The sequence below is a fragment of the Gorilla gorilla genome, chromosome 12 (genome assembly GCF_029281585.2).
Source record: "Gorilla gorilla gorilla isolate KB3781 chromosome 12, NHGRI_mGorGor1-v2.1_pri, whole genome shotgun sequence".
In the NCBI taxonomy this organism is placed as follows: Eukaryota; Metazoa; Chordata; class Mammalia; order Primates; family Hominidae; genus Gorilla; species Gorilla gorilla.
The window spans coordinates 112,629,041-112,655,974 of record NC_073236.2 but is presented as its reverse complement, the minus strand read 5'-3'; the positions used below and the strand labels follow the sequence as shown (position 1 = coordinate 112,655,974).

Sequence of the window (26,934 nt, the reverse complement as noted above, 5' to 3'; positions counted from 1 at the left end):
CACTGGCATGCAGGGACCTCTGAGAACGACTGACCCCCAGGGATTCCTTGGCTCCTTACCTTCCAGCATTCTCCTGCAACCAAGGGCACATGGGACTGTCCCTGAGCCAAGGACCCAGGCATGCTGTGAGCCAGGGGAAGGGGAGTAAAGAGACTGATGGCTTTTACCCTCCATCTGAGGGTGGAGGGGCTGGGAAGGGACAGGAGGTCTGTGGGAGGTCACTCCAGAGGCTGGGAAGGGACAGGAGGGATTCTGTTGTTCTCAAGTGACCTATTTGATTTCCCCCTCCTGAGGAGTCAGCACACAGGCTGAAAGATGCAGTGAGACACAAGTTTATTGGTGGAGCTGCAGCGGAGTCCTCCCTCTTTCAGGGATAGCCAAGGGCACAGCACCAACAGAGGGATGGAGAGATAGACCCCCAAACAGACACATGGATGGAGCAGACTCATAGAAACCATAGCACAGCCACATAGGCACAGAGACACACACGCCACAGCACCAAGAACACACACACACACACACACACACACACACACACACACACACACAGACAAAACCACAGGGCTAAGACACACGGACAAAGTGCGGGCTTTGGGGCCCCTGCATAGACAGAGCGAGGGCCATGTGGGGAGGGGGCCCCTACTGACCTCCCCCAGGCATAGGCACACCAACAGCACATAGACAGGCAGATGCCCCCAGCCAGCCAGCCTGCCACACAGACAAATGGACTGCAGGGAAAGGATGTTCGTGGCTCCACATGAACCATGGGGAGATGGCACCACAGGCCTTCAACACACCCTGCCACACTGAGGCCTGGGGGTCCCCGCCCCTGAACTAGTCACATCTATTCCCCTGACTCCCACCCCACTCCCCGCCACACTTTGGTCTTGCCCACTGGGGCTGGGGCTGGGGCTGAGGCTGGGGAAACTGGCAGGTGGTAGGAGGGAGAGAGGAAGGGGTATGGACCTGGCTCGGTCCCGTCTCTGTGATCAGGGCAGCAGATGCTGAGAGTCCGGGGCTGAGCCTCGGCCTGGCAGTGGGGTGAGGGCAGGGCCATGGCTCAGGCTTGGGGGGGTTCCTGGCAGCGCAGGCACTGGGCCATCTCCGGCTGGTACTGCTCGACCTGCAGGGTGCAGCTGGAGAATCCAAACCGGGAGTAGAGCCGGGATGAGGCTTCAGCCAGGACGGCTTCAGGGTCAGCGGTGGAGTCTGTGGGAGAGTGATAAGAGGCGGCATCCATCCCGGGGGAGAAAGAACAGGCAGGGACTGAGATAAGGACAGGGAAAGGGGCTGCACAGCATTAAAGCCAGGCGTGAATGGGAGCCTGCTTTTCTTTCTGTATTGTATGAACAGCATAAAAGTGTCAAATCAAATGTTGAAGAGACTCACCCCAATCAACCGTGCTAACACACTAAACTCTTTCCAGTCTCCTATTCTCTCCTGTCATTAAGTGTCAACATACAGCTCAACGTTTCAGCAGCCATACCACCCGATTTCCCAGGACGATCCAGTTGTTAAATATCTGTCTCATTGTCCCTCTAGAGTTTCCATCAAATATCCCACAAATTATAATATTTTTGGCATACAAATTGCATGACTCTGATTGCTTCTTGCATCTGGAAGAAACTCAAAAATCCTTTGTCAGCTCATGACTCACCATATATATTTTTAATAGTTGAATCATAATGTAGATGCAATTTTATATTCAGCTTTTTTCTCAGCATTATACCATAAACATTTTTCCTAGTTGCTGTACAGTCTTCATAAGCATCATTTTTAACAGTTATGTGATACCTCAGGGTGGAGGTGCTGTAATTTACCTAACTGTGCCCCATCACTAGACCTGTAGGTACTAATGATCTTTTAAAGGGTTGTTGGTTCCCTGTGCTACTTCAAAGAGGGTGAAACTGCCCCCAGAACACTGCATCCAGTGGATGGAGACTCCTTGTCTCCAACATGCACGAGCTCACGTGCATGTGTGTGTGTGTATGTGTCTATGTGAGAGAGAGACACAGAGAAACAGAGACAGATCAAAAAAGACTGAAACAATTCCAGTAACTCAAGCTATGGTCCCATGTTTGGGGTGGGGTATGTTCCAGGTAGTAACTAGCTGGGGCCAGTGGGACTCACCGATGGCCAGGTGTGCAGAGGCAACATGGTAAGTGAGCGTAAGGGCCCACAGGTGCAGCTCATGGGTTGCCCGGACTCCTGGCACCGACAACAGCGTATCCCGCACAGGTTCGAACCCCACATTGCGGGGGGTACCTGCAACCAGCACCAGTCATGCCTTACTGCTAGGGCTACTCCTGCCCAGAAGCAGCACCCCCACCACTGGATTCCACCTCCCCTATCCTGTATCCACTCTCCTTTTGACCCCTACAATTCACCCTATGCCCAAATCCTTGTTCCAGCAGCAGACCCCATGAGCCAAGCCTTCTTCCCGTACTATCTTCAAAGAAAAAAGTGATGGCCCACTGCGAGAGTAAAGTCAGAGAGGGCCACAGGGATGGGGAGCTGTGGTGCCCGACTCACCTTCCATGAGGATTCGAAGAACGTCTCGGAGGGTGGGAGCCGTGGATCCAAGGGCACAGATGGAGAAGAGGAAGGTGCTGATGGGGTCGGCTGCCTTGTATTGAGGCTGCAGAGAAAGAGACCCCTAAGCCCAACAACCAGGGACCTTTCAGAGGAAGATCTAGGGGTATCTTGAACAAACATGACCTGAGAGGCCCCTCAAAACCCTGAAGAGGGGACAGGGAACATGACTCATGTCTGGGAGAGTCCTGGGAGGTGGGAGGGAGGAGCTGGAGGGAGGGGGAAGGAAGCTTTGGGACCTGGGAAGGAGTGGGCTGGGATGTGGTTGTGGGGAGGAAGGCTGGGGCAGGTCTCCAATGATGGTACCTTGAAGTAGATGAGGATGGAGGCAGCCAGTACCCCAAAGCTCTGCAAGAGGTCCCCCAGCACGTGCACAAATGCCGCCCGGACGCTGGTGTTCCCCAGGGGCAGGGGCTCTTCAGGCCCCTCCTCCAGCGGTGCATACTCTGCTCCCCTAGACCCGTGGCTGTGGGGGGGCCCAGCCTGGTGCAGCACAAAGGCCATTCTGAGGGGGAAGCAGAGCACCTCAGCCTAGGGCCCTGCTCCTGGCCTCCTATGCCCCCATCTCCATGTCTCACCTCCCCAGTAGCCCTTTCCCAGCCCCTGGAAGAAAACAGCATTTTGCAAGAGAGATAAACAATGCAGCCTGGGGGAAAGAATACCAGACTTGGTGCCACACATGTGGATTCGGAAGCTGGCCCTGTTACTTAAATAGATATGTGACTTGGGCAAGTCACCTGTTGGGATTGACTGCATTAATGGTAAACTAGGGGTAATGCTACCTACCTCATGGGGTGGCTGTGAGGTTTAAATGCAATCATGTTGATGAAAGCCCTCATCAGAGTGGCTGGCCCATGGCAGGCCCTTGACAGAGATCTGCTGACTGAATTTCAGGTCTCTATCCCAGACCCTTCTCAGGCACACCCAGGGCAGCCCATGGAGAGCTGTGTGTGCATGTCTGTGTGTCTGGTGGGGAGGAGAGAGCCAGCTCTCCCATCCTGGAGGAAGACCCCTCGCCCTGGGCCCCACAAGGTGCCTGCTCCATACTGGGACGTACAACAGGTTGGCACAGACTGCGATGCTGGCGGTCAGCAGCATGGCACCCCCCTCGATGTGGTAGTCGCTGTGCAGCAGGCGGACGAAGGCCAGGTACAGGAGGATGCCAGTGACCATCCAGAGGGAGACCACAGAGGCCAAAGCCCCCAGAGTCTCTGCGGGTGGGGGGGGGAGACAAGCTGTCAGAGACCTGCTTGGGACCCTGACGGGTGCCCTCTGGCAAGATTGGAGAGTCACTGGGCCATGCAGGGGCCTTACCTGAACGGTGCCAGCCAAAGGTCATGGTGCGGGTGGCTGGACGGGTGGAGAGCCAGAGGGAGAAGAGGCTGCCCATCATGCTGCCCACATCCGCCAGCAAGTGGGCTGCATCGGTCATGATGGCCAGGCTGTGTGCCAGATACCCGCCTGCCAGGGTGAAATGATGGAGTCTGCTTCCATTTAGAAAATATCATGTAGTGTGTATAGGCATGGAAAATAAATTGGGGGATATACACCAAAAATGTGATTTGGGGTTTTCTCAGGTGATGGGACTACAGGTATAATTAACTACTGTTATGTTATTTTTTTCATTCATCTGTATTTTCTTTTCTACAATGATTTATTTTAATAACAAGAAAATAGGGTTTTTAAAAGAAGTCAGCCCTGACCTACTGGCCCCGGACCTCGGCTGGAATTCCCTTTGTTGCTCTGTCCCTTACCCCTCCTACTTCCTGAGTCCTGGGCACCCAGCTCCCCTATCCCAGCCATCCCCATCTCTGCATCTGCACCCAGGAACATTCCTGGGACTCTGGGTGGAGAGTGGCTTGGGCAGGTATTTGGAGGATGGGGTTTAAGGGCTGCTCCCCAACTTACCGACCACCTCCCCAGCCATGAAGACAAAGCACACGGCACAGGCAGCATATAGCTGCCTCCGTGCATGCAGCCTCTCAGGGGTGAGGCCCGGCGGCGGAAGGGGGTCCCTGTGGCAGTGGTGGAAGGGCATCTCCACAGGTTTGGACTCCTCAGGGAGGGGCTCTGAGGGCTCTGTGAAGAGACTGAGGCAAGCAACATGGTTCAACCTGGGCCTGGCCCACAGGCTGGCCTGCTCACTCCACGTCCTTAGTCCCCAATGCTGGCCTCATCAGACCATCTCCTTCCCCAGGCCTGGTCGTATCTGGGAGCTGCGTCGGCAGAGGGCCACATGAGAGACCGGGGCTAAATGAACAGGTCAGAGCCCAGCCTCCCTTTTCCTTCCATACACAGAACCATAGAATTTCACAGCTGGAAAGCACCTTACAGACGGTCTAGTCTAAATTTTTTAAGAGATGGGGTTGGCCGGGAGCGGTGGCTCACACCTGTAATCCCAGCACTTTGGGAGGCCAAGGCAGGCAGATCACGAGGTCAGGAGATCGAGACCATCCTGGCCAACATGGTGAAGGCCCATCTCTACTAAAAATGCAAAAATTAGCTGGGTGTGGTGGCACGTGCCTGTAATCCCAGCTACTTGGGAGGCTGAGGCAGGATAATCGCTTGAACCAGGGAGTTGGAGGTTGCAGTGAGCCGAGATCGTGCCACTGCACTCCAGCCTGGCAACAGAGTGAGAGACTGTCTCCAAAAAAAAAAAAAAAGAGATGGGGTCTTGCTCTGTTGCCCAGGCTGGAGTGCAGTGGTGTGATCAGAGCTCACTGCACACTTGAGTTCCTGGCCTCAAGTGATCCTCCCACCTCAGCCCACTGAGCTGCTGGGATTATAGGTGTGAGCCACCGCACCCGGCTCTCGTCTAACATTTTATTAAATAAATTAGAGGCATGAGGCTCACAGAGTTGGGGGACACATGGAGGCCAACCCAGCTAGTTGCTAGAGCTGAGACTAGACCCCTACCAAATCAATTTCTTATGCTAGGCACCCCAAAATGAGCAGGATTCCTACTGATCTCTGAGAGCTTTTGGTGAACAGGGCAAGCATGTACCTACACAATGATATAGAGCGAAGGTGGCCACTGTCATTAGGGCAGTTAGAATGCTATCAGGGTTCTGAGGATGGAGGGCCAGACTAATTATAACGAGGAAATCAGGGAAACATCTGTAAGAGGTAACATGAGAAGGGCCTTGAAGAATGGGAAGGATTTTGATAAAGACAGGTGAATGCTATGCCAGGCACGCCAAGGCAGTATGAAGGGAAGGTGGAGTGAAGTGTGGAGTGGGACTCAGCATGTGTTCCTGGCCTTGGTGTGCCTCCTTTCCAGGCCCACCTCCCAGAACCTCCACTCCTGGGTCCTGCCCCCGCCCTCTCTAGACATGCAGCTGAAGTGTGGCCCTTTAAGAGACGAGCGGGACGTTGGGGCCAAAAAGTCTGATTCCTGGCACAGAGAACTGATGGCTAGATTCCAGAGCTGGGGTTGTCATGGGAGGAAGGGGTGCAGCCTGCTATGGCTGAGGATGGCAGTGGGAGGAGCATGTTAATTGGACTTCAGTCCGACTATAAGCACCCAGCAGAGCCCACCTTAACTGCATGGTACCATAAGTCTCCCTTGACAAATGAATGGGGCTTGGGACCTCACCTGGGGATGCCAGAGGCTGAGTGAGGTCAGGCTGAGTGCTAAGTCCATTCTGGTCCAATTCTCACCCCCACCACTACCCAACCTGAACCCAGCAAGGACAGAATTTTCCACAGAATTCAGGACATAAATAGAAAATACAGTACTAGAAATACTCATGGAGGTGTGACAAGAATACCCACAAGTAAAAACGATGGCTCCAGATAGAAACGTGATCATAGCAGCAAAGTGGGGCGGGATGTCTGGGGCCTTCTGGCTAAAGACAATTCTGCCAAGTGGGTGAACTGAGTTTTGAGGGAGGTAGGGGGAACATTTGGTGCTTGTACAGAGAACTGAAATACTGGTAGATTAATTTCTTGAATTTCCAAAGCCCCATCCAAGACTTAGAATCTGGGCGTGTATGATTCTGGATGTGTTTCCAGAGGAGATGGCGTGGTGAAGGAGGCTGTGAAACCGATCCTCATTCATTCAATGAGGTGCACCAGGCAGAGCACACATAATGAAGCCTGCTCTGGTGGGAAAGACAGATTGTAACAAATGGCTTACTACATAAGGACAGGTTGATGCTAGGAGGGTTATGAACAAAGCACTTTGGGGTGCAGGGAAGAGAGCACTCCCTCACAGCGGGCTCGGAGAACTTCACAGAGAAAGGTATGTTTAAGGAGATGAGACCTAGTTGGAGAAGGGTGTTCCAGACATGTAGAATGACAAAGACGAGGTTTGTGGCTTGGAGTCTAAGCGTGAAGTGTCAGGGGAGGGCTGAGGAGGAAAGTGATGGGCTCAAAGGAACATAAAGGGAGATACACTGACTGCTTGAACAAATATCTCCTGAGCACTGAGATGACCTTGCAGATGGGAGGAAGAGAGGAGAGGAGAGGAAATGGAGGGGTCTAGAACAAACCAGGCCAGAGCTTCCCTGGAGGGGCAGGTAGGTTAGGAAACGCCTTTCAGAAAATGCTGCAGGATTCGGTGACTAATGGTCATATGAGTGAAGATGGACTGGAGTTGGAGATGCGAGTCTGAAGCGCAGAGGCTGGGTGGCTTTGGGGGCAGTGGGCAACATTCATTCCCTGGCCTTGTAAGGCACAGCACAGCCAGTCATCAAGGTGGCCACCCATCAACAGGCTGCTCCCTTTTGTTCTGCATAAATTGGGCACTAAGGAAGCCTGGCTGTTGGTGTGTGGGGGTGTGGGCATGTGGGGTGGCTACATGCTGTTTAGAGACGAGGAAAGCCTGTTTCCTCTCCCTGGCCCTCCGAAACCCCCAACCAACAACCGATATTGAGTGGGGAAGAGGGGTGACGTAGCAGGGGCTGAACCAAAGTCAAAAGGACACCTGAAGAGATGCCAGGCCTACGGCAGAGCCCCCACCGCGTCTCTGCAGGCCCCTGCAGGAAGGGGTCCAGCTCTCTTCGCTCACCCCCTCCCCCAACCCAGCTTGAAGGCCCCCACCCAAAGAAAGAGCGAGAAGCACACAGAAGCAACACGTCAGAGACAAAGGGAAAGGGACTAGGAGAGAAACAGAAAGATTGAGAGAGGTGGGGGAAGAGAAAAAGCCGGAGACCCTGCCGAATTCCGGAGACAAACGGACGGTCAGCCGACAGACAAGATGGCCCACGGGGGTGGGCAGGGAGGCCGGACGGCCGCTCAGAGGGGCAGGTGGACGGTGGCGGCAGGCGCGGGGGCCGGCGGGGTGCGTTGGCGGTTCTCCTGCCACCCCCGGCCCGCTGTCCCGGCCGCTCCGAGCGCCTCATTTCACACCTCGCCGCCCCCGGCCCCGTCTGTGCGGAGCCGGGAATACCCCCGCTGCCCAGACCGCACCTGCTCCTTCCTCGCCGCCCCCTCGCTTCCCGGCGGCCGCCCGCCCCCCAGGGGCCCGCAAGACCCGCGCGGAGCCCGGCCCATCCTCGGGCCCCGGCGCCCACAGCTGGCCGCGGCTGGAGGGGGCACGCGGAGGGGAGCCCCCGGGGCCTACAGAGGGAGCTCTGAAGCCTGGGCAGCGAGGCGCTCCCGCCCTGGGCCCGGGGCAATGCGGACCTTGGCGCACCGGGCGAGGGCTCCGGCCCGACGGAGCGGCAGCTGCTCCCAGGGAAGGCAGGCGCCGCGGGGGCGGCGGAGGGGTCCGGCGGCCTGGGACGCCGGCCGGAGGGGAGTGAGAGGCCGCTTCACCCGAGGAAATCAGGCGGCCGGGAGGAGGCGTAGCCGGCTGTGTAGGGCTGGGCGCTCCGTGTGGCCAGAGGGGATGAAGCGGGGTGCAGCGAAGCGAGGGACCCGCGGTGCGCTGGGGCGGCCGCCGGGGCCCGCGCCGAGAGAGACAACGAAATGGACGGAGGGTAGTAGGGTGGCGCCCCCGGGCCGAGGGCCAGCCCAGGTCTGTCCTACCTCTTCAAACGCAGGCTGCCGCCGGCGCCACCGCGGTCCCGGGGGCTCACCAGGCGAGTGGTCTCCAAGCCCCCAGCGGCTGGAGAGGGCTCCATGTTCCCGGTGCCCCGACCGTCTAGGCCCCACCGAGGAAGGGAGAGGCCGGGCCGGCCCCGCGCCAAGTCCGAGCAGCCCGCCGACCCCCGGGATCCCCGCAGGGCGGCGGGGCCACCAGAGTGGAGGGAACTGCAGCGACTGTGGCGCGCGGAGTCCAAACTGCAGATCCCGCTGCCGCCGGAGCCCCGCCCCGCGTGGGGCGAGCTCCCCAAGCTCCGCCTCCAGGCTCCCCGGCCTCTCCCCACCCTTAAGCCCCGCCCCCACTGCCAAAGCCCCATTTCCCCGCGCCAGAGCCCGGGAGCGCCCCGCCACCCGAGTTCTGGAGAACTCCTCATCTCCACAGCCCCGTCCCCCAGGCGAGCTAGCCCCACCTCTGCACAGTCCCGCCCACCGGTTCCAAGCCTCGCTCCTGAAGCCCAAGGACCTCACGACCAACCTTCGCCCAACGACCACCACTCTGTGCATGCCTGCGCGGGGGTGTCGCCCACCACGCCGTCACCCTGTGGCCGTAACCCTCACGCGGAGGCAGAAACAGGAGCGGACCCATTACCTATCTCCAGAGAACCAGAAAGAACATGAGGTGAGCGGTGACACAGGGAGATTCCAGGGACTCCAGAAACCCCTTTATGGAGAATCTGGGGTCGGAATTCACGAGCCCAGTCTGCTGCCAATCACTGTACCGCGAATGATCATTTATTTTTATACAGAAACATTGGGTGACAAGCTTCCTGCTCTCCTTCAACCCACTGTTATCCCTGCTTTTCAAATGAGTAAACTGAGACCCAGAGGAAGAAGAGTCCAAGGTCATGCAGGCTGTGAATAAAGGGCCCGGCCTGGACCCCCATCCTCTTTCCCTCCCCGGCTCTGGACGCCGCACTGGCAACTGGAGAGCGCTCACAGTTCTCTTACCGGCGGGGGGAGGCCAGTGGAGTCGAGCCGCCTATCTGGTGTCACGGCCACTGTTTATGGAGAGGGGCTGAGGGGCAGCGGGGCAGCGTGTCAGCTAGTGATTCCCATCCTCCACACCTGCAGCGCCCTCCTGGACATTACCGCATTCTGCCTCATTTGGGGGAAACTAAAACCCAGGGGAGGGAGCGACTTACAGCAAAGTCGGTGGCCGAGCCTCAAGTCGAAGCTTCAAATGCTCAATGTTCTCTCCCCTCGCACCTGCCGCCACTGTAGAATGGGAGGGGGTGGGAAGAGGATTGTGCACTCGAAGCTGTGACAGTCTGTGAAGAGGAGGGTCCGTAGGAGGAGGGGAGCGAGTGAGCAGGGATGGGGAAGCGTGGAGGGTGGGAATGGTTAGTGAGCCCAGGCAAGAAACTCATCAGCCGCATCCTTCAGAACACACTGGGCGTCCTGAACTTAGGCTTCTGGGGACAGACACCTACCCTCGATATTGTTATTCCAACGAGCCCAAGAGTGCACTTGCAAAAAAACAAAACAAAACAAAACAAAAACGGGAGCACGTGCCAGATACAGTGGTTGGAAGTGATGGGGTTAACCCGGGAGAGCTTCGCGGAGGAGGTGAGGCTTAAACGGATTAGGAAAGCTGGGCGGCGGGCTGGCTGTTCCGGCGGGGGAGAGTGTGGCTTGGCCCGTGCCAAGGTGTGCGGGCGGCGCGTGCGAAGGGACTGTCCTGCGCCGCGGCTGCAGAGCGGCATGGGAGAGCTACAAGGGCTGCGCGCGCCCTCCGCGCCGTCCCCGCCCCCGGCTGCGCCAGCCTCTCCTCCGCGCCAGCCCCCAGCCTCCCCAGTCCAAAGCCCATGAGGGGTGAGGGGGTAAGGGAGCGAGGGGGTCGTTCTCCCTCTAACCTCCCTTTAAGGCGCGGGACTTGACGGACCTCTGTTTCTCCTCGGGTCACAGGGAAGCAAATTGAGGCGGCGAGAGCAGGAAACCACCGGCCAAGGTCACCTTTTCGGGCTACTTATCAGAGCCAAGGTGGAACCCAAGTCCCTGCTTAGCTATGCCAGGGCTCTGGGTACGTCGGGCCCGGCGCCGTCGGTTTTCTAAGCGTCGCACCCATCCTAGGGCTCTCCCCAATTCTGAGAACCCTGGAGCTGGGATGCGCAGCGGCCACCGCGCACCCCGCGGCTCGGATGCGGCAGCCTGGCCCGTAGTGACCCTGGCGGGTGAGCTCGAGAATGGGGAGAAACTGCGGGGTCCTATGCGGGGAAAGGGATTCTTAGCACGGCTCAGCCGATGACGACAACAGGGGACATAACAACAATGGCTTCCTCCGGGATTTCCCTTCCCGGGCAGCCCGCGCGGCCAGCAGCACCGAGTGCCAGGAGGGGGCGCAGACGCCCTCACGTGCCCTGCCCGCCCCTGCCGGGAGCCACCAGGCGGGGAAGGCAGAGGCGCCTCGCAGCGCGTGGCCAAACGTGCCGCCTCCAGAAACCGAGGGCGCCGGCGGTGGGAATACCAACCTTCACTTGAAAATTTATGTAAGGAAAGCTTGGCAGCGAAACAGGATGCTTCCACCTGTTCCTCAAAGAGCTATCAAATGGCCCTGTGAACATCTTTGCAAAGGGTCCTCGCGAATGCCAGGCCTCAAGTGCGATTCTCTGCACTGAGGCCAGGATTTAATCTGGGCTGGAGATTTCAGGCAAATTTTAAAATGTAAGCATGTGGACAAGAGTTAACACCTGACAAGTCCAAGCCAAGCTGAAGAGCATGGACAGAGGAGGCAACCTGGAGGTCCAACTTCTACTCCATGCTCCACTCAGATGTCACCTCCAGGAAGCCTTTCCTGACTTCTCCCAGACTGGGTATGTGTCCCTCCCTGCTTCTCTCAAGGCTCACACTGTGCTTATCTGATCCCAGCACTCACCTCATGGTGATGAAGTCCTTTGCTTGTCTGTCTCCCTGCTACAGGGCAAGCTCCCTGAAGGCAGGAATCGTTTCTTTCTCATCTGTGTCCCCAAACCCCACTAATGGCTGCCACACTGTCCTCAATTAAGCCATCCCAGAAAGGAGGAGCTAGTTGAGTGGAAGCAGGATGGAGGAGGTAGGATTTTAGCTGGTCACAGGGAGAATGAGGGAGGGCAACAGCTTAAATGTCACTGCCTCGGGGAGGCCTTCTCTGGCCCCCACACTAAGTTAATTCTCATGTCATACACTCTCATCGCACAATACTTTTTCTGTTTTGTTCTTTTTTTTTCTTTTTGGAAACAGGGTCTCACTCTGTTGCTCAGGCTGGAGTGCAGTGGTACAAACATGGCTCACCACAGCCTCGACCTCCTGGACTCAAGTGATCCTCCTGCCTCAGCCTCCCAAAGTGCTGAGACTACAGGTGTGAGCCACCATGCTGGGTCAACACACTGTTTATTTCTTTCAGCACTGATCATACTGTAACTAAATTGTTACTTGGGAATTATTTGTTTCATCATTTGGCTTCCAGGCTACCATAACCTGGTTTTCCTCCTACTTCACTGGCTGTTTATTTTCATTCCCCTTTGCTGGTTCCTCCCCACCTTCTCAATCTTTTCTTGCTGAATTAGCCTAGGCCTTGGTCAATCTCTTCTCTTTTCTTTCCACACTCACTCCCATGGAGCTATCATCCAGTTTCTGGTCTTTAAATACTATCCAATAACAGCAGAAAGTAATGATTGTTGAAGCTAGATTCTGGGTACATAGAGAGTCACTGTACCATTCTCTCTATTTTTGTATGGGTTTGAATTTTTCTATTAAAAAGGATTAAAAATAGCCTGGCTGGTGGCTCACACCTATAATTCCAGCACTTTGGGAGGCCGAGGCAGGCAGATCACTTGAGGTCAGGAGTTTGAGACCATCCTGGCCAACATGGTGAAACCCCATCTCTACTAAAAAATACAAAAATTAGCTGGGTGTGGTGGCATGCACCTATAGTCCCACCTACTTGGGAGGCTGAGGCAGGAGAATCACTTGAATTCGGGAGGCAGAGGTTGCAGTGAGCTGAGATTATGCCACTGCACTCCAGCCTGGATGACAGGTGAGACTCCATCTCATAAACAAATAAATAATAAATGGCATGTGTTTGGTGGTGATTCTCAGATCTCTCACTTGGACTCCAAACTCATATATCCACATGTCAGCTTGACATCCCTTCCTTACTGTCTGGTAGGCAGGCCTATCAAGCTCCATAAGTCTAAAACTGAGCCCCTGATTGTCACCCCATCCTGAACCTTCTCTTTCTGCAGTCTTCCCATGTCAGAATATGGTAACTCCATCCTCCCATCTGCTCAGGCCAGACATCCTAAGGTCATCCTCGACTCCTCTATTTTCACTCTACATCCAAGCTGTCAGCAAATCCTGATCCCGCCCTTGTCCAAACCACTATCATCTGTCTTCTTGATTACTGCAGTAGCCTCCTCCATGGTCTCCATGTTTCCATCCTTACTGCCTTATAGTCTATTCTCAACCAAGCAGTTACGTAAACATAGATCAGATTTGTCACTCCCCATCACACTCAGAGTACCAGCCAGAGTCCTTCTAATGGCCTGCTAGGGGTCCTATGGAATTTAGCTCCTCTGATCTCATTTCACACTTCTCCCACCTCACTCCCCAGCCATCCTGGCCTTCTTGTGAGTCCTACAACACACCAGGTATGCTCCCACCCCAGGGGCTTCACATTTGCTTATCTCACCAGCTGTAATGCACTCTGCCAGATGTGCTCATGACCTACCTCCTCACATGCTTCAGGTCTTGACTCAAATATCACCTGGCCAGGCCCTCTCTGCTTGTCCGTTTAAAAACTGCAACCTGACTGGATGCGGTGGCTCACGCCTGTAATCCCAGCACTTTGGGAGGCCGAGGTGGGTGGATCACCTGAGGTCAGGAGTTCGAGACCAGCCTGGCCAATATGGAGAAACCCCGTCTCTACTAAAAATACAAAAATAAGCCAGGCGTGGTGACATGTGCCTGTAATCCCCAGCTACTCTGGAGGCTGAGGCAGGAGAATCACTCAAACCTGGAAGGCGGAGGTTGCAGTGAGCCGAGATCTTGCCACTGCACTCCAGCCTGGGCAACAAACAAGACTCCATCTCAAAAAAAAAAAAAACCCAAAAAACAAAAAAACACTGAAACCTCTCCCTAGACATTCTCTATTTCTATTCCTTGTTTTATTTTTCTCCATAGCCATCATTACCATCTAACATACTGCATATTTTACTCATTTTGTTTACTGTCTGCCCCTCTCGCCAGAATGTAAGCTCCATGATGGCAGAAATTCTGTCTGTTTTACATGCTGCTATATCCCCAGAACAGGGATACTGTTCTGTACTGTACAGTACTGTACTGTACATAATAGTACCCAGTAAATATTTGTTGAAGGTCTTAATGAACTCTGTCTCCCATATTAGGCTCTAATCTATGAGGGAAGAAAAAGAGTTTGACCACTTATCATTGTATCCAAGGTACTAGGCATATATCAGTGCTTGGTTGATATTTGTTGAGTAAGTGAATTGATTAAGGAAAAGAACAGTTTATGGGGAGAAATGGTGTGACAGCAATGGTACAGAGGTGAAGAAAAACAGAAATATTTAGTGAGGAGACCCGTTTGATTGCTGTGAAAGGTTCACTTTAGGCCGGGCGCGGTGGCTCACGCCTATAATCCCAGCACTTTGGGAGGCCGAGGTGGGCGGATCACAAGGTCAGGAGATCGAGACCATCCTGGCTAACACAGTGAAACCCCGTCTCTACTAAAAACACAAAAAATTAGCCAAGCGTGGTGGCGGGCGCCTGTGGTCCCAGCTCCTCCGCAGGCTGAGGCAGGAGAATGGCATGAACTTGTGCCACTGCACTCCAGCCTGGGTGACAGAGCAAGACTCTGTCTCAAAAAAAAAAAAAAAAGAAAGGTTCACTTTAGGACAATAGTAGACAATGAGTTTGAAGGGGTAAATTGGCATAAGGTCAGAGTTCACTGCCAGATTTCAAAGGTGGTTTTGCATCCTGTGTGATGCTGTGAGCAAAGCAGTAAGATGGAAGCATGCTTTAAGAACAGTGATCTGGGAGCAGTATCCAGGATGAGGCCAGCAACGGGGAGAAAAGTTAGGAGACTAGGACACCAGCCAGTGTGATATGGAAATCCTTTAACTGGGGTGCATCAAGGCTGTGGGAGCTGAGAAGAAGAGACAAATGAAAGAGAGATTTTGAAAAAAAATTATCAAGTTTTTTTTAACCTAAATTTGGGGAAAAGAATGAGTCTACAGTCTTACAAATAGTCGTAACATTAACAGAAATGGAGAAACAAACAAAAAAAATAGTCTGGGGGCAAATGATGAATTCAGATTTTAGAGTGTAGTTTTTTTTTTTCTTTTTCTTTTTCTTTCTTTTTTTTTTTTTTTTTGGAGACAGAGTCTTGCTCTGTTGCGAGGCTGGAGTGAAGTGGCACGATCTCGGCTCACTGCAACCTCAGCCTCCCGGGTTCAAGTGATGCTCCTGCCTTAGCCTCCCGAGTAGCTGGGACTACAGGTATGTGTCACCACACGCAGCTAATTTTTTTTGTATTTTTAGTAGAGACGGGGTTTCACTGTGTTAGCCAGGATGGTCTCGATCTCCTGACCTCGTGATCCGTCTGCCTCAGCCTTCCAAAGTGCTGGGCTTACAGGTGTGAGCCACCACACCTGGCCTTTCTTTTTTTTTACAAACCCTGCATGTGGCATCCAATGGAGTGTGGTTTTGAGGCAATGGAACACTGGCATGTGGATGACACCAAAGCACAGTTGTGACAGCAGAAGCCATGGGTGTAGACTGACTCTCTAAAGAAGAGAAGAAAGAGCACAAGCAGAAGCTTAAGGACCAAACTGCAGAGAAAATCCACAGTCAGAATTAGCCAGGCATGGTGGTGCGCACCTGTAATCCCAGCTACTCAGGAGGTTGAGGCAGAAGAATTGCTTGAACCTGGGAGGCAGAGGTTGCAGTGAGCCGAGACCGTGCCACTCTACTCCAGCCTGGGTGACAGAGCAAGACTGTCTCAAAAACAAAAAATAAAAAAGAAGAAGAAGAAGAAAAGAAAATCCAGTCAGGACATAAGAGAAGGAAGAGGACCCAGTAAGGGAAACAGCAAATGTATCAGAGATGTAGGAAGAGAACCAGAGAAATGTGCAGAGCTCAATAAATGAGAAGATAGTTGGTGGGTTAAACAGAAAGAAGTGATTTAAGGGCCAAAGTCTCTTCCCAAAACATAACCTGATGTTTTTCACTCCATTTAGTCATTCTGCCTGAAATTTTATCTGTTATTCCTTTTGCATTAATGACAATTAATAACAATTAAGAGGGTGAGGTATTAACTATCTTTTCACTATAATCTAAATTACAGTGTTTTAATAAGATTGCTTTCTATCTACCCTGAGGGATGAGATCATTCTATGAAAGCAATAGTTTTTATTAGAAGTATTAAAACAGAGGAAATGAGAGTGGTAATTTTGGAGTTCTGGCTGCTTGGGAGGACTGGGGGCGGTGTTTTGGATAGCCAGAGGGCAGCATGACGGCACTGGGTAGGAGAACAAGAAAATGGGGTTCTAAGAGGCTGAGGAGAAGGATGTAGAAGCATGGAAAGACACCAATAACAATTTGCAAATCTTAGGGGAGGGGAAGGACCCTGATTTTTCCTTTCTTCCCAGCGACAAAATGAAATGCAACCTCTCTCCTTATAAAATCAGGAGATAGGATAGAAATAGCTAGTATAAAAACAATAGTAATAATAATAAAGCATGTGCCTCGTGCTTTATTCAAATTTAATCCTCATAACAACCCGAAGAGACAGACACTATTATCTCCAGTTTACAGGTAAGACAGGTGCTGTTAGCCTAGTGTTGGGTCTGCAAAGTTTGGGGTTGCAGGTCAGAGAGGACAGGGACATGAAGCAGTCTCCTTTCTAGCTGAAAGCCTTCCACCTCCCATCCTGAGATGTCTGGCCTGGGAAGCAGAGGCAAACACAATTGGGTGGGTGGTGGTGGTTTTGGTCACATGTAGTATACATGCCTTCTGCTGGGGGAGGGGAAAGAGGAACATTACCTGACATCACCCATGAGAGGATGTGAATATCCCCCACAGCTTTGGTCTGTCTGTAGATTTGGATTTTAAAGTAGGAAGGAACAGTCACGGTGTAGATACTGAACTTGGAGTCAGAAAACTCAGGTCAGATCTCACCGGATAACCTTAAGCAGGTCAATCCGCCTTTCCGGGCTGCACTTTCTTCAATTATAAAATGAAGGCGTTGGATTCAAGTTAAATCTCTGAGGTCCCTTCCAGCTCAAAAACTGTACAATTTGAGAACCTGGTGGTTGAATGTGACAAATTGTGATCTCTCTCTCTCCCACTGCATATGTTCCAGAGCGTGGTATTTTGGGTATAAATATGCCAATGTCTGCTGTCTGTATGTGTGTGTATTCCAGCTATATGACTAAAACTTTAGTTGTTTGTGGGTAAACAAGGGATGCTTCTTCGTTTTCTCCATGAGAGACCAAATGGCTCTGAGTGGTAGTAAACAAAAAGATCACTGACTCAAGGTATAATGGGAGGGCAAATGATCCAAGAAATGGTTTTAGTCTGTAATCATTCTTTGGCAGTTATTTTTGGTTTTTTACTTTCATTCTTTTTAAAACCAAATCCAATTAAGTCTTGACATCAACCCTGTGAAATGGCACAGGTTTTTATAGAAGAGGAAAAATAGACTCAGAGATGAAATGATTTGTCTAAGATCACACAGCCTGTGAGGGCCAGAGCCAGAGCTAAGATCTAGGGCTTCTGACCCTTGGCTTGTGTGTTCTTCCTAGGACTGAGCTGGGTGTGAGAAGAGCCCAGGCATAGAACACTCAGTCAAAGAGGCTCTGGTTTCTAGGTAAAGGCAAAGAGGAGAGCCACTGGCCAAAGGAGGCCAGGCCGACTGGGCCGTGCTACTCCCACCTCTGCAGCTTCCTGGCTGAAGTGACATTCTATTCAGAGCAGAGCCTTGCAAGACTTACAGATAACGGCTATTTCAAGAGCTATGAACTGTGATTAGTTAGAATGTCAGACGGCCATGATAAGAAGTGAAAACATTCTGCAGCCTCTGTCAAGATGCGAAAGGTGTTTACTAACTCTTCTCAGAACCGAATTTGCCTTCTTTCTCAGGGCTCACTTCTATGAAGCAGGGATGCAATCGCCTCTCGCATTGTTGTGAGGATCCAAAGAGATAATTAGGTAGGAGTGTCTCGGAAAAGCCTCACACTTTTGCTTGTTCATTCAACCAACCAACATTTACTGAACACAGGAAGTGTGTTAGGAACTGGAGGGAATACTAAGGCAAATAAGAAACGGGGAGTTCAGGATCACGTTATTATCTCCCCTCTCACCTTTCTGTATCATGGTTTCTTCTTGTCTAGGACCATATGAGGGAAGATGGGCCCTGTAGTCTTGTCCAATTCCCTAGCTAAGTGCTTCTGTCCCAGGGAATTCTGAGCCCAACCTCCAGGTTACATTGGATCAGCAGAGGGCCCTCAGCTATAGCTCATTCAAGAAATCATTCATTCACTCACGTGAGCCAGGCATGGCTCTAGGTGCTGGGGATACAATGGTCAACAAACAAACAAGGTCCTTGCCCTCGTGGAGCTGTCACCTGGGGAAGGCAGCTTTTTTTTTTTTTTTTTTTTGAGACGGAGTCTCACTCTATTGCCTAGGCTGGAGTGTAATGGCACGATCTCGCCTCACTGCAACCTCTGCCACACCCAGCTAATTTTTTTATTTTTAGTAGAGACAGGGTTTTACTATGTTGGCCAGACTGGTCTTGAACTCCTGACCTCGTGATCGACCCGCCTCGGCCTCCCAAAGTGCTGAGATTACAGGCATGAGCCACTGCGCCTGGCCAACAGCAGCTTTTAAATCAATATGCAAATAAACATATGTTCACCAGCTGGGCGTGGTGGCTCATGCCTGTAATCCCTGCACTTTTGGAGGCTGAGGCGGGCAGATCACTTGAGCTCAGGAGTTCAAGACCAGCCTGGGCAACATGATGAAACCCTGCCTCTATCAAAAATATGAAAATTAGCTGGGCATGCTGGTGCATGCCTTTAGTCCCAGGTACTTGGGAGGCTGAGGTGGGAGGATGGCTTGAGCCCACGAAGTTGCAGCTGCTGAGCTGTGATTGTGTCACTGCATTCCAGACTAAGACCTTTTCTCAAAAAAAAAAAAATATATATATATATATGGATAGATATAGATACATATACACAGTGTGTGTGTGTGTGTGTGTGTGTGTGTGTGTGTGTATTTGCAGGCTGTTATGAGGTGAGGAGAGAGGAGTAGAACCCAGTTTAGAAGGCCTCTCTGAGGAGGCCTGAAGCTGAGATCCCTGAAGGATGAGAGGTCAAGCCCTCCAGGCAGAGGGAACAACATGGTCAAAGACTCTTGAAATGGGAGGGAACACGATGTTTTCAAATAACTAACAGGAAAGAGGAAAGCGGTGGAGCAGAGCCCAGAGCAAGCAGGACAGTGGTTCCAGAAAAGATTGGAGAGGGAGGGGCAGGACCACGCTGGGTCTTACAGACTGAGGCAAGGAATTCGTTACAAGTGCACCTCTAATGCCTTCTGCTCTCTCTACCCAGTGCTGGGGAAGAAATGAGCTGGTTTGTTCTGCTAGTTCTGTCCTCCCATGAGTCATGAAAGCTTGGGGGTTAAAGAAATTTGGCATGAGACAAACCACCAAAAAACATTATCAGCTTCAGCTTCTTTTTAGGTGAGTGACCTTCGAGGGGGCTGGCGCAATGGGGGTTGGCGCAATGGCTTCAAGGAGGCTGGCACAATGGCTCATGCCTTCAAGGGGGCTGGCGCAATGGCTCACGCCTGTAATCCCAGCACTTTTGGAGGGTGAGGCAGGTAGATCACTGAGGTCAGGAGTTCGAAACCAGCCTGGCCAACACGGTGAAACCCCGTCTCTACTAAAAATACAAAAAAAATTAGCCAGGCATGGTGGCAGGCACCTGTAATCCCAGCTACTTGGAAGGCTGAAGCAGGAGAATCACTTGAACCCGGAAGGCAGAGGTTCCAGTGAGCAGACATTGTGCCACTGCACTCCAGCCTGTGTGACAGAGTGAGACTCCACCTCAAAACACAACAAAACAAACAAACAAAAAAAACCTACAAGGTGAGGAAAACGTGCACAAATAACTGTAATAAAAGGAAGAGAGTGATAAAAGCTACAAAAAGGTTAACAGATAAGCATTTTCCAAGTAACAAAGCTTTTTCTACTACAGGAGCCACTGAGTGCTCTTGTAAAGAAAACCAGCACTACAAAGTAGTAAATTATAAGTGATGCAAACACTACCTCCTGTAGAAACTCACAGGAAGGGAAGCCAGGTAGAGGCATGCTCCCATGCCAGCAGGTGGGGATACAAATCCTCCTTCTGCTACCTTTCCAGAAGAAAGTTAGCAATAGAGATCAAGAGCGTAAAAAAAAAAAAAAAAAGAAAAAAAATCATTTCGACCCAATAATTCCACTTCTAAGAATGTATCCTTAGGAAAAAAAATTAGACATTTGTTCAAGGATTTCTGTTGAATTTTCCTTATAAGGTTATTATATTATCAAATAGAAACAACTGAAACAGCCAAGTTGGGTTACATTATGGGACATGCTCATGATGGCATCATATTTAAGTGACGTTTTTGAAGCACGGTAGTGACTTTTGGAAAAGGCTCAATACATCATTTTAATGAGACGTGCAAACTCATCATTACGATATACTAGGAGAAATGCTTTGACAGACGAAGTGGGAACAACTGGGAGAGTGAATGATGGAGTGTCAGGAACAGGGGCATATGAGTTGGGTCTTCCAGGTTGTGGAGGTGTTTCCGGGTGGAAGAGAAGGAGGGACCAAGCGGAGAGCCCTAAGTCCTGAAGACAACTGGGAAGGTAACACACCTCTTAAGAAGGGCATGCAGCAGCCATACCTCTCATCCGCCACGGTCAGCAAACCCATTGTGTTTCCTGGAGTGAGTTGGGCCATCAAGATGGGTGGTGCCCTCCTGCTGGAGAAGAGGGGCTCGGTGGGAATCCCTGCCCCAAGGCCTGGCAGCAACGCTCCTCCGCTGCCCTGGGCCGCAGGCCTGCTAAGCCCTCCGCTCTCGCTTCCCTGCGCGCGAAATAAGTCCCAGGGCCAATTGGCCTCCCCACCCAGTGCTTCCGGGGGCGCCAAAAAACGACCTGCCCAGACCCTCAGCGTCGACGCTGCGCGCAAGCGCAGTCAACTGCTGGACCCGGCCGGTGTGAAGTTTCACACTCAAAAGGATGAAGGGCACCCACCTGGCTTAAGAGAACGACTCCCAGGTAAAGGGCCAGACCCAGGTGAGGAGTCGGCACAAGGCCAGAGGTGCCCTGCACACTCAGAGCTCTCCCTTTGAGCTCCTTGCCTTGCTCGGTTCTCCTGGGCCGCAGGCGTCTACCCTGCTCTCTGGGGTTCTGCTGCCTTTTCCTTGCCAGGTCTTTCCCACAGCAACGCCTTTTCTCTTCCTTCTCCAGCCTCTGAGTCCTCTTCCTCCTCTCCCCACTGTCCCACCTCTGAGGGACAGAAGTGGGGTGGTTTGAGAGCAGGAGACTGGAGGGAAGAAGCAAGTCCGCGCCTAGCTGCAAGCACTCCCCGCCCCCGCCCCCGCCCCCGCCAGGCTCTAGGACACTTGACTTCTGTTAGGCCTCACACGGTTTGGTCTGAAGTGTTTCTCTCTTAGTAGTTGTGGATCGGCGAGGCTCAATGGCTCACGCCTGTAATCTCAGCACTTTGGGAGGCCGAGGTGGGTGTATCACCTGAGGTCAGGAGTTCAAGAACAGCCTGACCAACATGGTGAAACTCTGTCTCTACTAAAAACACAGAAAATTAGCCGGGCGTGGTGGCGTGCACCTGTAATCTCAGCTACTCGGGAGGCTGAGGCAGGAGAATCGCTTGCACCCAGGAGGTGGAGGTTGCAGTGAGCCGAGATCGCGCCATTACACTTCAGCCTGGGCAACAAGAGCAAAAAACTCCGTCAAAAAAAAAAAAAAAAAGAAGAAGAAGTTGTGGAGCTGTCTGATTCCTGATCCTGTCCGTTCAGGCTGGGGCCACCCTGGTCTTTCAAACCCAGCAGTGAGCTTGGACAGACCCAGAGGTGTTTACTCCAGGTAATAGGAGCTCTAGACAAAATCAGGCTCTTTTCCTGGCTTAGACCTCTCCTTGCTTACAACACCTCTAGGATGTGGGATATCTAGAGGTCTGTGTAGCTGGAGGATGCTGGGAAATGTGAGGAGAAGATGTTTCCTCCTTAAAATTGGAATCTTTCTGATCACCTGAATTCTCCTGCTAGCCATAAATCCCACTCACTCTTATCTTATCCTTGTCCTTCTGTCATCGTTTACCTGCCTAATCCCTGAAGGTAGTGAGTTTCCTGTCACTGGAAGTGCACTTCTCGGTACCCTTACTTGTAGAAGTTCTCACAGATGCTGCTTCTCCTCTGGCTCAGATCATGTCTACTGTGAAGGAAGCAGCACACCGGCTGTCCAAAAGTAAGATGAGCCTCTATGCAGTGCTGGATCTTAAGAAGGGCGCCTCACCTGAAGACATCAAAAAATCCTACAGGTTCAGACCTCAGTCCTTTATTGATCCTTGGAATTTCCCCCTTAAACCTTTTTCTTTCTGTATCTCTTTTGCTATCTGACTCTTCTTCTTTTTTTTTTTTTTTTTTTTTTTTTGAGAGGAAGTCTCGTCCTGTCACAGAGCAGAGACAGAGACTATTGAGAGTGCAGTGGCACGATCTTGGCTTACTGCAACCTCTGCCTCCCAGGTTCAAGCAATTCTCTCACCTCACCCTCCTGAGAAGCTGGGACTACAGGTGTGCACCACCACGCCTGGCTAATTTTTGTATTTTTAGTAGAGACAGGGTTTCGCCATGTTGGCCAGGCTGGTCTCAAACTCCTGACCTCAGGTGATCTACCTGCCTCGGCCTCCCAAAGTGCTGGAATTACAGGTGTGAACCACTGTGCCTGGCCTACAACCCGTTTGTTTGTTTGTTTGTTTGTTTGTTTGTTTGTTGTTTGTTTTGAGACAGTCTCGCTCTGTTGCCCAAGCTGTAGTGCAGTGGTGCAGTCTCGGCTCACTGCAACCTCCACCTTCCGGGTTCAAGTGATTCTCCTGCCTCAGCCTCCCGAGTAGCTGGGATTACAGGTGCCTGCCACTATGTCCAGCTAATCTTTTGTATTTTTGGTAGAGACAGGGTTTCACCATGTTGGCCAAGCTGGTCTCAAACTCCTGACCTCATGATCCGCTCACCTTGGCCTCCCAAAGCGCTGGGATTACAGGTGTGAGCCAGTGCTCCCAGCCCTATGACCCATTTTTAAGTTCCAACAAGCCCTCACTTTGGGGCCAAATGGCACCATCACCCTCTTCATTATAGTATGGGAAGGAGTTTAGACCTTGGATGCTTGCCTCCATCCTTTGTACCACATCTCATGCATTCCTTCTGCACTCTCTAGAGACTAATTCATGTCATTCATCGTAAGTCTCCTTCCCCAGCCATTCCGCATTGCTTCCCCACCCTCCTTTTGGGTATCGCCTGGGTAGGAAACTGGCCTTGCGGTATCATCCTGACAAGAATCCAGGGAATGCTCAAGCAGCAGAAATATTCAAAGAGATCAACGCAGCTCATGCCATACTGAGCGACTCTAAGAAGCGGAAAATTTACGACCAGCATGGCTCATTGGGAATATATCTGTATGATCACTTTGGTGAAGAAGGCGTCAGATACTATTTTATTCTGAATAGTTGTTGGTTCAAGGTACACAATTCTCCAGGTCCTTTAAGAATAAGGAAAGAAGGGTGACCTTCCTTTCCTTATGACAAATGCTTCTGTTGTCTCATTTTCTGGGTGCCAGGAGGATTGAGGGAGGGAAGCTTGAGCAGTCATATAGAAAACTGCTGGACTGAGGCCATTCTCGCCTACCTTTTAGACACTTGTCATCCTGTGTACTCTGCTCACTTGTTGCTGTTTCTGTTGTTGCTGTGGAGCACTTAAACCACCACCTGAGCAGGATAGTGGGAGAAAATATCAGCAGAATGTCCAGAGTCAGCCTCCAAGGTCAGGTGAGAACTGCAAGCAGGGACTGTGAGGTAAGAAATGTCTGGATTGGGAATGAAAGAAATGATTGGGGTTGGGCACAATGGCTCATGCCTGTAATCCCAGCACTTTGGGAGGGTGAGGCGGGTGGATCACTTGAGGTCAGGAGTTGGAGACAAGCCTGGCCAACATGGTAAAACCCTGTCTCTACTAAAAATACAAAAATTAGCTGGGCATGGTGGCACCCACCTGTAGTCCCAGCTACTTGGGAGGCTGAGGAGGCAGAAGAATCGCTTGAACCCGGAAGGCAGAGGTTGCAGTGAGCTGAGATCGCGCCACTGCACTCCAGCCTGGGAGACAGAGCAAGACTCCATCTCAAAAAAAAGAAAAGAAAGAGGCTGGGCGTGGTGGCTCAAACCGGTAATCCCAGCACTTTGGGAGGCCGAGGCGGGCGGATCACCAGGTCAGGAGTTTGAGACCAGCCTGACCAACATGGTGAAACCCTGTCTCTACTAAAAATACAAAAATTAGCCAGGTGTGGTGGCGGGTGCCTGTAACCTCAGCTACTTAGGAGGCTGAGGCAGGAGAATTGCTTGAACCCGGGAGACGGAAGTTGCCGTGAGCCAAGATCATGCCACTGCACTCCAGCTTGGGCAACAGAGTGAGACTCCATCTCAAAAAAAAAAAAAAAAAAAAAGAAAGAAATGGTTGGGGGTGAGAAAGACCTGTGAAAATGGCAGGTTAATCCCTAAATATGACAATTTCAAGTCTTCAAGTCTGGCACTGGGACAAAGTGAAGAAAAAAAAAAAGATCAATATGTTTCTGTGCATCACACGACAAACTGACAGTTTGAAGGTAGTAGTGTCAGCTCCTGTTAAGCTAAGGAATGGGGTGGGAGAGTATGTCTAGAGAGGACAGTTAGGTGAAGACAGATTTGAGGATGCAATTTTTGTTGTTGTTGTTTTGTTGTTGTTGGTGGTGGTGGTGTTGAGATGTAGTCTCGGTCTGTCACCCAGGCTGGAGTGCAGTGGTGCGATCTCAGCTCATTGCAACCTCTGCCTCCCGGGTTCAAGCGATTCTACTGCCTCAGCCTCCTGAGTAGCTGGGATTACTAAAAAATTAGCTGGCTAATTTTTTATTTTTAGTAGAGTCAGGGTTTTGCCTTGTTGGCCAGTCTGGTCTCCAACTCCTGACCTCAAGTGATCCACCTGCCTTGGCCTCCCAAAGTGTTGGGTTTATAGGCGTGAGCCACTGTGCCTGGCGGGATGCAATTTTTTCTATCTACTCAAAGGAAAGGGCCAGTTGCAGTGGCTTGTGCCTGTAATCCCAGCACTTTGGGGAGCCAAGGTGGGCAGATCACTTGAGCTCAGGAGTTTGAGACCAGCCTCAGCAACATCATGAAACCCAGTATCTACAAAAAAAAAAAAAAAAAAAAAATACAGAAGTCAGCCGGTCATGGCAGTGCACACCTGTAGTCTCAGCTACAGGGGAGGCTGAGGTGGGAGGATTACTTGAGTCTGGGAGGTTGAGGTTACAGTGAGCTGTGATCATGCCACTGCACTCCAGCCTGGGTGACAGAGTGAGACCCTGTATCAAAAAAGAAGAAGAAGGAAAGGAGGAGGAGGGGGAGGGGAAGGGAAAAGGGAGGAGGAAGAAGAACAAGAAGAGGAGGAGGAGGAGGAGGGGAAGAGGAAGAGGAAGAAAAGAAAAGGAAAGTCTGAGATCATTCCCACCCCAAATGAACTTTTATAAGCTGATTGAACTTGACACCAGCGCCACCTGGTGATGCTAATGAGTAACTGCAAGGTAATGGTTTTCTCATCAGTACACTGCGAAAAGTTACTAAACGTTTGTATATGTAAACATATATATAATTCCATCATAGGAGCCAAACGTGATTTTAGAAGCGAGGAAAATAGCAAAGATGATTTTTAAGAGATGAAGAAGGATGAGGTATGTAAACCGAAAGGCAGCAATAGTTATCAGATAAGAAAAGCATGTAAGCTAACGTCAGATGAGTCATTAGTAGAAAGTTTACATCCTTATAGTATGGACTGTGTGTTTATATCCTTACATGTAGGGGTTTGCTTTAAGTTCTAGGTAATTATTCCTTCTGATTAATAAAGCGCCACCTTCTTCCGCCACTAGGTGCTGACCCAGTGAGGGTGCCTTCTGCTGCCCAGTCCCCTGGACACATTGAAGAGAGGAGCAAGTAGCCCTGTCCTGACATTGACCCTGATTTGACCCCTCTTCTTATAAGAATCTCAAGAATCTCTTCAGAAGCACTGATGACATTGATCCCCGTAAGGACATCACCTCTACCCTTGGTACCACACTCTGTATGGGGTTGCCCAGCTACTCTTCCTTTTAGTTGCAGTCCCAATTTTACTCCGTCAGAAAGCAGCCCTCCCCTCCCTTCCCTTATGAGGTCTCAGGCAGTGGTGGCAGATTTTTCCTGAAGAGTCTTTTTCCTGTGTCTGCCTTGTTATTGGAACCAGTGCCAGCTGGTAGGATCCCTGAGCCCCTTGCGATATCACCACCAAGAGCCTGATAACTGAGCAGGGTGGATCCTGTCCCTGGAGCTGCTGCACCCGTTAATTCTCCCTTGTTACAACTCTGTGTACCAAGAACCCCTAGCATCAGCCTCATTCCTAAGCCAATAACGCCTGTATGGAGTTGGTCTCACCTTCTGGTGCCCACGGCCGTTGGCATTGCCAGCCTCATTCCATGCCACTGAGTCAACTCAGGAAAACTGCGAGTGCATTTGAGGCTTAGGGGTAGTCATTCCATCTTTAGATTATCCTTGGACTTCAGCTACCAGCACAGCATGCATTAGCCTTGGTCCTGTAGGTTAACTGAAGTTCAAACATCAGTGCCAGCTTGCCTCCATCCTTTTCTCATATTATGCAGGCCAATTGACATATAATTTTTTCTTAAAAATAGGGGCATGAAATATGTGATCTGGAAAAGATTGTACTTTCTGGACTCTTTTCCCACTCTTGCCTCTTTGTGCTGCTGTTTCGTATCCTCCTCACACCGTGTATTTCCCACCCACTCAGGGTCACAGCCTACTAATTCCTCAAACTTCTCTCCCTGGACTAGGAGAAAGGCTAAAGAATGTCAGTAAATAAAAGAGCTTTCATCCAATCCCAAGGCATATGTTACGCTCAAAAAAGACAAATTGTGTCTGGGGTAGAGAAAAAAGGCCTAAAGAAATTGCTTCTTGGCCTTTTGGC

The 26,934-nt window shown here is 51.4% G+C and overlaps 2 protein-coding genes across 11 annotated transcripts; one reads left to right on the top strand and one right to left on the bottom strand.

Annotated features, from left to right (window-relative positions):
• Positions 1–316: 316 nt before the first annotated feature.
• Positions 317–20,744, bottom strand: SLC30A3 (solute carrier family 30 member 3). 3 transcript variants are annotated; one of them, XM_031008103.3, is made up of 9 exons: positions 20,569–20,744; positions 9,765–9,837; positions 4,501–4,682; positions 3,907–4,053; positions 3,650–3,803; positions 2,899–3,097; positions 2,533–2,638; positions 2,131–2,265; positions 317–1,209 (listed from the first exon to the last, which is right to left on the bottom strand). In XM_031008103.3, exons 1-9 carry the CDS (start codon positions 20,573–20,575, stop codon positions 1,061–1,063), a joined length of 1,152 nt encoding a protein of 383 aa, XP_030863963.1. In that variant the 5' UTR covers positions 20,576–20,744; the 3' UTR covers positions 317–1,060. The 3 variants fall into 3 exon arrangements, with proteins under 3 accessions (XP_030863963.1, XP_004029036.2, XP_063552069.1); XM_004028987.5 differs by lacking the exons at positions 9,765–9,837; positions 20,569–20,744 and adding an exon at positions 8,566–8,871; XM_063695999.1 differs by lacking the exons at positions 9,765–9,837; positions 20,569–20,744 and adding an exon at positions 6,188–8,545.
• DNAJC5G (DnaJ heat shock protein family (Hsp40) member C5 gamma) lies at positions 15,213–26,845 on the top strand. Of its 8 annotated transcripts, none has more exons than XM_031008107.3 (6): positions 18,911–20,944; positions 22,073–22,223; positions 23,157–23,418; positions 23,591–23,723; positions 25,584–25,651; positions 25,847–26,845. In XM_031008107.3, the coding sequence occupies exons 1-5, from the start codon at positions 20,410–20,412 to the stop codon at positions 25,631–25,633; spliced, it is 1,131 nt and encodes a 376-aa protein (XP_030863967.3). In that variant the 5' UTR covers positions 18,911–20,409; the 3' UTR covers positions 25,634–25,651; positions 25,847–26,845. The 8 variants fall into 8 exon arrangements, with proteins under 8 accessions (XP_030863971.3, XP_030863968.3, XP_030863966.3 ...); XM_031008109.3 differs by having other exon boundaries at positions 18,912–20,944; positions 23,205–23,418; XM_031008108.3 differs by lacking the exon at positions 25,584–25,651 and having other exon boundaries at positions 15,234–20,944; positions 23,205–23,418.
• Positions 26,846–26,934: the final 89 nt, after the last annotated feature.